The sequence below is a fragment of the Diorhabda carinulata genome, chromosome 3 (assembly GCF_026250575.1).
Source record: "Diorhabda carinulata isolate Delta chromosome 3, icDioCari1.1, whole genome shotgun sequence".
Taxonomy (NCBI): domain Eukaryota; kingdom Metazoa; phylum Arthropoda; class Insecta; order Coleoptera; family Chrysomelidae; genus Diorhabda; species Diorhabda carinulata.
Window position 1 is genome coordinate 8863143 of NC_079462.1, and position 10622 is coordinate 8873764.

General features: G+C 32.9%; 1 protein-coding gene across 1 annotated transcript in view; it reads left to right on the forward strand.

Annotated features, from left to right (window-relative positions):
• Positions 1 to 10622, forward strand: part of LOC130891629 (protein Wnt-1-like) — a 157842-nt gene that overhangs the window by 139261 nt on the left and 7959 nt on the right. Inside the window, exons 2-5 of the mRNA XM_057796471.1 lie at positions 66 to 201; positions 5750 to 5870; positions 7139 to 7407; positions 10316 to 10578. Of these exons, the coding sequence (XP_057652454.1) occupies positions 66 to 201; positions 5750 to 5870; positions 7139 to 7407; positions 10316 to 10578 (789 nt within the window). The remainder of the gene's footprint in view (positions 1 to 65; positions 202 to 5749; positions 5871 to 7138; positions 7408 to 10315; positions 10579 to 10622) is intronic.

Genomic DNA, 10622 nt, shown 5'->3' on the forward strand with positions numbered 1-10622 from the left:
ATACTCTCATTCATTGAATAATATACCATTATTTTGTCACTTAACTATTTTTCCATTTGTTACAGGCAATTGGGATTACCAAATATCATGTCAAATTCCGTGGACCTAACGCCAACGGAGCACGCAGATCGTTGTATGAAACTGGATTATTTTATAGAACCACAGAAACAATTATGTGCAAGATATGACAAAATATTACCGGTAAGTCCAACAATAAACATTTATTTGCAGTCACTTAATGACAAAAGCGTACATCTAATTAATCAAATATAAACTATGTTGATGGAAAAGAGGAGGTAGAAGAAGGCAAAAAAGTACAGATCTAATTAACTAAAAGAAGTAAAAAAGAATTTAAAAAACACCAATATGGTGGGAGAAAAATAATCCAGAAAAATTGATATGACAGAGACATATTTACTATAAAAAGTGGATATAGGAAGCATTTAAATAACGCGACTTGTGTTTCTTAGGGTGTCTAGTAAAAATTGAAAATCAAATTTCCGTCTTTCTTCAGGTTTTCTCAGGTTGGATTTCATTTCATTTCATTTTTCCAGTTGAAATTTCATAAATTAACTAAACATTCATAATGAACATTTATTTTAGAAAATACAACTATAATAAAACAACAATAAAACAATTTATTTTTTTTTTAATTTAACTAATTTTTGATCTATTGCTGCAAACTGTTTTTGAGAGTCTTAAAGTCTTTTTGTTTCTTTTCAGTTTTTCTCTCTGTTTTTCGAGTTTTTTTGCAGTTCTCAGCAAATCTTGTGCTTTTTTGTCTTTTTGAGTTGCGCCATATCTTAAGCAGGCATTCCTCATAAGGGGTCATCCATAAATTACGTCACATGTTAATGGGGGGGAGGGTATCATCGGAATGTGACATAGTGTGACAAGGGGCAGGGGGATCAAAAACTTTGTGACATTACATGTTAAAATTCAAAATTCATCACGCAAAATTTAATTAGTCGTTTGTTGCTTCCTAACTAGTCGTTTGTTTTTCTGTTGTCTAAAATATTTGAATTCTTTATGTTAATTTTATCAAAGATTATATAATAAAAGTAAAATAAAAATAAAAATAACTGTTTTCTTTTGATTATTTTTGAATAAATATATAAATTTGAAAAATGTGCGACGTCACATCAGGGGGGAGGGGGTTTTGAAATTGTGACAACCTGTGACAAGGAGGGGGGAGGGGTTAAAAAGTCCTGAAATTTGTGTGACGTAATTTATGGATGGCCCCTAGTGATTATCATAGATTTTCAAATATCTACATTCTTTAGTCCTTCAATGTTTTGTGGAAAATCGTACATTAATCTGTCCTATAAGTGATTCTTGTTTTAAATTTTCAACCAAAATATCTTTATTAACAGAAAAATCTCTCTCTGCTGTCGCATTTTCGTGAGAAATTATTAGAAGAAGTTGCACCACCTTTTTTAGACTACTGTTTTCGATAATTTCAATCCAAAAATCATCTACTCTATCACATCTTGAATAGTTTTTCATTTCATTTAGAGATATCTGATTCTTTAGAATATCTCAAAAAGCACTGCTGTGTAGTAGCGTCGCATCTGTCTGCAGTCAACAAAATGTTAAATTCTCAGACATCAGTTGAACGGATTGTTATGGATCGTTGTCAGTCTTATTGTGATTAAGGAAATCTATTCCTTTATTTAATTTACATGTAAAGATCAACATGCCCTTATTTTAACTCCAATGCATTTTTTCAAAGTCGCTCTTGCGGCATACCCTATATCGATATCTTGGAGTTTTTTGAGTTTGCAGAAGAAACTATTGGCATCTCTTTTGAGAATATTAATTTTATAAATAGGAGTGCAGTTACGAGGGAGGTTCAATATATTGTTTCGATTAGATAACTGAAAATTCCTGGTTTATTAGATAATTCCCATCGAATACCCGATTTTTCCCAGCTCTGCGTCTCCCGTCTTTTTCTCGGTTTTCAAGGCTTCTAGATACCCTGTAGATGTTCATAAAACGCACACAGCTTCATACCTCGTTTGTTTACTACTAGCTGTAAGAGAGCTCGAATGCAGTATTCAATCAAAAACTCTTAGCAACCAAAACGATCCTTAAAGGCAGCTAAAGCCTTAAGATTATTTTTACCTAATGGGAAAAAACTATCAATGAGTGCACTTGTTCTGGATCCTACGGCTATCACTTGAAACAAGTTTTGAAATATGTTTTCGTCAGCGACGCCTTTATCTTGGTCTTACTGAAAACCTGTGACCAAAATGCAAACAAATGAAAAATATCACCATTATATGGACTTAACTGGAGCTTAGACAACTTGATTCTTTCTTTCGTCTAAACCTTCATTAGAGATAAAAGTCGGAACAGATTACATCAAGTATTCAACTCGACATTTGATGATATTTCAACTCATATTCATGACAGGTCCCAATGTCATTTGTGAAAGCCTTGCCAAACTCAGCTGAAGTCGTTTCAAACAGCTCAACATGGATTTTTTCATTGTTCTGCATTAGCTCAACGTATTTACCTTCAAGAAATTTGAGTCTTTATCTTAATCAGTTCGACGTTTACCTCCGAAAAAAGCGGTAGCAGTCCATAGTAAACTTTCGTGAAGAACGCGTTTCACTGTGTTTGAATACATGATCCTTGACGAATACGTACAGTTTCCACAAACACGAAAGCGATCGTTTTCTTCCCACACAAGGACTAGAAACCACAAACAATAGATCCGAAACGATTAACTGATACTTGCTGACTTATACACAATGTCCTGTCACAGTCGTCAAATTGTGAGATTTCACAATCAAATTAACTAATTGGTTCAAAGCCGGAAACAAAAAAACAGATACGAAACAAACATGAAATTTAGATTGCACACATACATGTGAACATACTGAATCGAATGTCCGCCTACGTTTTCAATAACCAGACAAAGATGGCACTAGAATCTCTGGCTCCCAACAGTATCATAACAAAAACAACCAAATGGTGTTGAGTGACACAGGTCCAGTTCCAAAAGTACTAATATTAATTTTTGTTAGGCTACATGTATAACTACCTAGTGCCATCTGAGGATGCACAACAAGCGTCATAAAAATTGATTTCAGTAGGTACTTTGGGAGCTGGATTTGCGTCACTTAACACTCTTTAGGTGTCTTTGGAATCCTCTTGAAACACAAATTGGGAAAATAATAAAGAAAAAGCCAGTGAACATCAAAATAACTACGTAATATCATTCACAACAGTATTCCCGCCAACGCTAAGCCACCGAATACATTAACACTTGTTTAAGCAGCATTACTGATTATTATTAAGTGTGTTGCGCAACCAATGTAATAATCTGTTATTGCCTAGTCAACGGCAGGAAAATATTTATGTCAATGTTATCTTGAATCGGCAAGTGTATTATGAATAATCGGACAACTATAAGTCCAGATACAGCAGTTTTAGTTAAAAATAGAGTAAACCTGCAAATTAAAAAAATCGTAGGCCACAGGCAGACGTACACCATTTTAATATAAAACGCGCGTTGTCCTCTCGTGAAGGACTCGATTAACACCAAATTCCCAAGAAAAGAGAAACCGCGCCCGAGTATCTATAACCACTACCCCTCCCCCTCGCGGTTGTTCAGCTAGGCCGCTTGCTGGACTGTAAAAATGTGTGACCTTGTATCACCTTGAAAAATATCTCGACAATTACAATGTACACGTTAGGGATTAGACTAAATAGCCAATTCCAGTATAACAAAATGAATCCAACATAGTCGCTCAAACTGTATGATTTTTTTTTGGAAAAGATAGTTAAGATATGCCTGACCGTCTCAGAATTACTTCGAGACGCCCAAAACTGCGACAAGAGATATCATCGAAAAAATTCACCAAATGGTCCTGAATGACCGTTGGATTAAGGTTAAAGAATAGAAGAGGTAGTCGGCATATCAAAACAATGCATTTGCCATGTACTGATTGAAGAATTATGCATGTGTAATCTATCCGCGCGTTGGGTGCCGGGTCTGATCAATTTGGGCCAAAATTATATACTAATAAACACTTTCTGATAGAAAAAACAGTGAAATAAGTGAATTGCAAAGGGCGAATCTTCACCGTCAAAGACAAAGACAAGTGATGCCGACCGTTTATTGGGATTGCACTTCAAACTGGTTGACCACTAATCGAATACATTAAATCTGATCCCCAACAATTTTTTACTGTTTCCTAACGAACTTTGACTAGCAAAAGAAAGATTTTCACTAAACCTATTTAGAGAAAAAAGATGCCGATATGTGGAAAAATAAAAATTATTATGGAAAATAAATGTCTTATTGATTTGTTAGGTCAAAAACTCTTGTCAAAAAATTCCTTCTATTTTACAATATACGGCCGTGAAATATCATTGAAGTATTCATCTGGAAATTATGGGTTCAGCATCTAGACTTGTACTTTAATAGACTAATAATTCACGGTCGTAAAATGTAAATTACTGTAAGTTTATAAATGCATTTAATACATATAATACTGAATCAAAATTTTTAAAAGTAATGGTTTATAATCGGAAACGAAAACGGCAAAAGGAAATTAAAAATGTAAGCACGAAATTATCAACATGTGAAATCTAAGATCACAGAAAGCGCATTTTTTATGTGACAGCCGTCTGTTAAGAGGATTAATTTATTTGTTATGCAAGTGAGTTTTATTTCGGCATACAATTTTCGTAGGATGAATGGTCATGGAGTAAAAATGTTAGTGTCTCAAAACACCGGCGACAGACTTCAATAAAAAGTACTCGCCAGAGAAAACAGGCCATCCATTTTTTTAATATTATCCATTTTTTAATTGAGTTAAATAGATAGGAATTTTGGTATGCGATGCTGGTCAGAGGAACACCCGATATATCTTGTACTGAAAAAAACATTTCGTGATCTAGAAAATCTTGTATCCCACAAAATGCACTTTTGACCCTTTATAAATAATCACAAAGGAGTTCATTACTCTAAGTGACTTTTGCTTTGCATTGACAGCGAAGATTTTTTTTGCACACCATATGTAGCAGATTTAGCACCATCCAATTACTGGTTATTCTTTTCTCGAAAATAAAAAGGGCCTTATAAGGGAGATAGCCACAACAGAGCAGACGAAGCCTTACCAGAAATACTTTCAGTGGATTCAACGTTAGGATAAAGGTTTTGCAATCAAAAGCAGTACTTTCAAGGGAATTAACGCAAATCTTCTGTTAGATTTTTACTTTATTTCTAATACAATAATTTGCTGTGTTCTTTCATTATAATTACTTCTTGATTAAGTTATCAGAGCCTCATAATCTTGTCTAGTATTTTAAAGAATCTAAAAGATGTCTTCACATGGAAATAATTCGTATGAAATTAAGAAAGTTAATAAATTTTTTGCAACCATTTGCTCAAATCTGTAACCTTCTTCTATCCATTCTAATATTATTTACACAAAATTTGATTGAGTGGATTTATACCATATATAGAAACTACGCATAAAGTTATATATTAGGTACGTTGAACCCAACAAATGTCAACTTCATTGATCTTTATAGAAATTTTATGATTTCGGTGAGGCATTCAAAAGCTATCAATTGGTTCGGAATTCTAATTTGTAAATTATGCTAATTGAATGAATTATCACATAAAAATCAAATAATTTTGACATTGAGAATCAATTCCGGAACCCATACGATTCATTTTATCAATCACTATTCAAATATGTACGTAATATTAATATAAATTATTTTCTAGATATTAGGAAATGGTGCTCGCTTAGCTGTAGAAGAATGTCAAAATATATTTTTGTTCAGTCGATGGAACTGTACTACATTTCTTGAAAAGAACAACACCTTTGGAAATGTTGTCACAATCAGTAAGTATTATTAGAATTAATTTAATTAACTCTCATGGGTATATATTAAACTTTTCTATCTGATGGTTGTATGACTGTATTTAATGATTTGAAAATTTTAATTAATATCATAAAGTACTTTTCCCCCTTCGTGCTTTTATTGTTCCATTGAAAGAAATTTTAGTATTTTGAGTGTCTAAAACTTGGCAGTGTTAAGAAATAATAATTGTTAACACAGTTATTACTGGGGCCAAATCTCAAAAACCTGACCAAAGCTAAAAAATTCAAGTTATCGATGTAAAATCTCTCACTTGGTTTTCGGTGTCGCTGATTAGGTATTTTATGTGAAATTTATAAAAACTCACCCATGGCATGTTACTTGTGATACATTAGATTGATATTTTCACTTGCATTCTCGTAGAGATTCTATTTTGAAATCCGAGGTAATTCTGCTGCACTATAACCTGAAGTTTTTGACTTACCGACATGCTCATAATAAGAAGATACTTGAGTATATCTCTGTCGTTATTTACTCATCTGTGAGTTTTTCTCGTTCGGAATTCTATCAGACTTAAATTCAAAATGATGGAACCATCTTCTCGAAACCATGTTTCTATATTTGATCATATTATTTAACTCTACATATAAAATTAGGTCAACTTTGAATAATGTTTCACATACCTGAGTTTTAACGTTCTTGATATACCTCTACAAACAGGTTCATTTTATACGTTTTATAATTCAATATTCAGTATAATAATGATTTTTTCCAAGTTGCATCTGTCTAAATAAGGGCGTACTTGTATAATGCCGTCCAATTTCTAATTATTCGATTGCCTTTTAACGAATATTTTCTTGCATAAGATATACATATTTTTAAAAATAATAAATTTATAAAATGAGGGATCTACGCCTATGATAGATCAAACAAAATTTTCGGCAAGCTTATTTATATAGTATCACATAACCAAAAGGATCCTTTGCAATTTCCACTATACATTTTGATTAAATTTGAAACCATATATCCTATATCCATATCCCAGCTCACTCAATAATAATATCACTATTAAAACAATAGTTTTGTTCGCGGGTCAAATTCCGAATCAGTTTAGGGACTGATCGCATACGCACTTTCAAAATTGTCCTTCGGGAGAGGGAGTCATCGACCCGCAAACGATAATTGAAATTTGAAAGTGCGCATGCGATTGGTCCCTAAAACAATTCGGAATTTGATCCGCGAACTAAACTCATATTTTTCATAATCTTTAAAAATAAATTGATGTTTTCAGGAAGTAGAGAGGCAGCATATTTATCAGCAATATCAGCAGCTAGTGTCGCATACGCAGTCACCCGAGCTTGTTCGAAAGGTGAATTAGCTGAATACTGTTCTTGTGATACTAAAATAAAGAAGAGAAAAACACAAAAGTTCAAATGGGGCGGATGTTCAGACGATATAAGATACGGCGAAAACTTTAGTAAACAATTTCTGGATGTCCGAGAAGATCCAAATACCGCTTTAGGACTTATGAATCTCCATAATAATGAGGCAGGCAGACGGGTCAGTATAAGTAAAAGTATTCAAATTATTGACCGTGAACTTAGTTCCGTTTTTGATTGCCGGAATTCTATAATTGTAATTCCGAGTTATGAGGAAAACGAGACAAATACATTGTTTCATCAAAAATATGCAGTAAGGAGATCAAATAAGTATAGAATCATAAAATATCTGTTATTCGTTAGATATATATTTTCAATTGTTCACAATAGCATAAATAATATTCGATTCTACTTACGTATTACAAGAGGTATTTTGCAAAACATCAAAAGATGCAGCTTTAATGTCGAGTGAAAACATTAATATAATCCAAGAATGTTCGATTATCATCGATTTTTCAACATCGATGTCAAACAACATTAAATAATATCGTTAATATGGAGTGTAGAGGTAAGGAGTACCCTCCATCTGTAAACAGAAAACTACTTATTGTTTAGCCCTCGTATATCAAGTGGAGATGGTATGAATTTAGCAAAATAAAAAAGTATGCTGGGTTAAAAAATTTAATAATCAACTTTACTTGGTTAGTTGAGAAACATACAATATTTCAAATCTGAACTACTTACGTGGTCAAAAATAATTTGGTAATCATAACCTTAAAAATCCTTCAAAGAATGTGAATAGTGCATTTCTATTAAGAGTCTAAATAACTATTTACTATCCTCAATAAACACTTTTTGATACACTTCATAATCGATAATGGAATATTGTTAATTAAAATCGATAATGCCATTTATATTGGAAGGGGAGGTGGGCAACAAACAACACATTAATGTGGAAATTTTTTGCTGCAGTAAAAATCCAATGAATTCAATTAATTTGAAGTCATCTGATTGAAGACAACCAATCAGTAAAATATTATACTGATAACAGATCTCATGGGCTGTTTCAACTTTATCAATTTGCCATGTATACATATTGATTCTTTTCGATTTTCACGTTTAAAATATTTACCTAATGTTTCAAAATGACACGATTTTAGTTATAGAATATTATAGAATCAAACATAAAAATATACCGTTCACAGTAAAAAAATGTGTGGAAAGCATTTATGGACAATGATAGAAAGTATCAATTAGATGGAAATCGGGAGGCGAAAGAATTATCGTTAATTTTAAAGGATTGGGCTGTGAACATGAGATGGTTCAGAGTTTAAAGAAACTACGATCAAAACCATGTGGAACCTAACAAGTAAGCTGTTACAAGAAAAATATTATAAAGAAATGGAAGTTATTAGTGTATTCCAACAAGCGCGAGCTGCCCGCTATTCTATACGACGAAAACTGCAATCACATTCCTGTAAAACTTTAACAGCATTAAGTTCCGTAGATATAACGAAAATGATAAATTTATGGAATGATAATACTCCTGAAGGGCTGTATTCAGTAAGACTTGCTAAAGTTGTTCAAGAATGTGTACTAAAGCAAATTTTCAATAGAAAACAACGGCAGCAACGTTTGTCTGGTCAGATTATTTAGAAAATTGATGTCAAAAAAAGAGACAAACATTAAAATTAACAGATTATTCCAAAGAATCTATCGTCACTAAAAATTCGAAAATGATCACCGATATGATAATCACATTGGAAGAAATACGGTTCAAAATTGGACAAAATCTCCTGTCAAAGCGATTGGTTTGAATACCAAAAAAAATACTAATGACTCCAATATATCGACCCCGGTTAGTCGATTGACTAATAGTACTAATAGTGGTGTACAATATCAAGAGCCTATAAAAATTACGGCTCGCAACAATGCCAACTCAAAAAATTCTACTTGAATAATGACGAAGAACATCCTAATCAAATTATTAACAGTTAACAGTCCGATTATTTCCTGCTGATTATAAAAAAAATTGTATTATGAATCTGAGAGCTTCGCAATCTTAGCACCTCAAGTGGGGAATTCCAATTGACCAATTATACCATTAAAAGATGATAAATTGGCCAAAAATGTCATTTAAATTTATTAATTGGTCAATATTAGAAAACTTTCTGACGAATGCGTAGATGTAACCTGCCTATTTTGTCAAAAATCATACTCAAATTCAAAATCTGAGGCCAGTATTATAACGGTAGGGCCCATGAACCTTGTGTAGGCCAGTGAGTGTGAGGAATTCACTTGCTAGTTTTGTGTATAAACGTTTATTTTTGTTTTTAAATTTATATTTCATAAAATAAGCTTCTTCCCGGGTTTGAGTGAAAATTTTGTTGTTAATTTTTGACTTTCTAAAATTACTATTACTTTCTCAAGATAGTCAATGAAAATTATCCCACGCTCAACCAAAAAAAACCGACGCCATGATCTTGTCTGCAGGTGCAACGATCTTTGTCCTTTTTGGAGCCGGTTCTCCCTTTTCAATTCATTGTTTTGATTAATCATTTGTGTGGTATTTTTCAAGCAACTATCGCTATCTCTAGGTCAGGAACCTCTGGAACCTCTATTGGTAAATAGTTGGGTTTTGTTCAAAGTTATATAACTTATTTTGTTGGTAGATATCGACGGATAAACAGCGAATATATACAAAATATTTCTTTTGTTCACATTATAGAGGCGAGATATCCTTGAATAGAGAGAATACTTTTTTTTTGTTTTTGTTTAGGGATTCATATTGTGAGAAGTTCACATTACATTACTACTATCGACGTTACTACTAAATTAAATTGATTAAACGTTTTTGGAACTATCCAACGACCAATGACTGGTTATCACTTGCCAAATACTACACCACAACTACTTGCCTCAATCGTACATTTGTATAGAATCTCCACTTCCCACCAAGTATGCCGAGAATAAGTCAAATAGTTTTAGAGTCTTGGATATAAAATTTTTTTTAAATTAAGAAAAACATTAGGGAACAAAATTTTTGTCCATTTGATTATATTATTATAATTATCATTTTACTTTTACAGAGCGTTCGATCACGAATGCAGCGTACTTGCAAATGTCATGGAGTTTCAGGCTCCTGCAGCATGCAGATTTGCTGGAGACGACTTCCTCCATTTAAAGCAGTAGCAGAAGGTCTTTTCCAAAGATATGAAGGTGCTTCTCATGTGAAGTTTGTCGAAAGGCGACGGAAAAAGTTGAAAGCAGTAAGTCCGGATTTGAAGAAACCCATCAGGACCGATTTGGTCTTTTTAGACGACTCGCCAGATTATTGTGAGAAAAATGAAACGTAAGACATTTAAAGTTTAATAAACAGATCAAAAATTAAGTTAG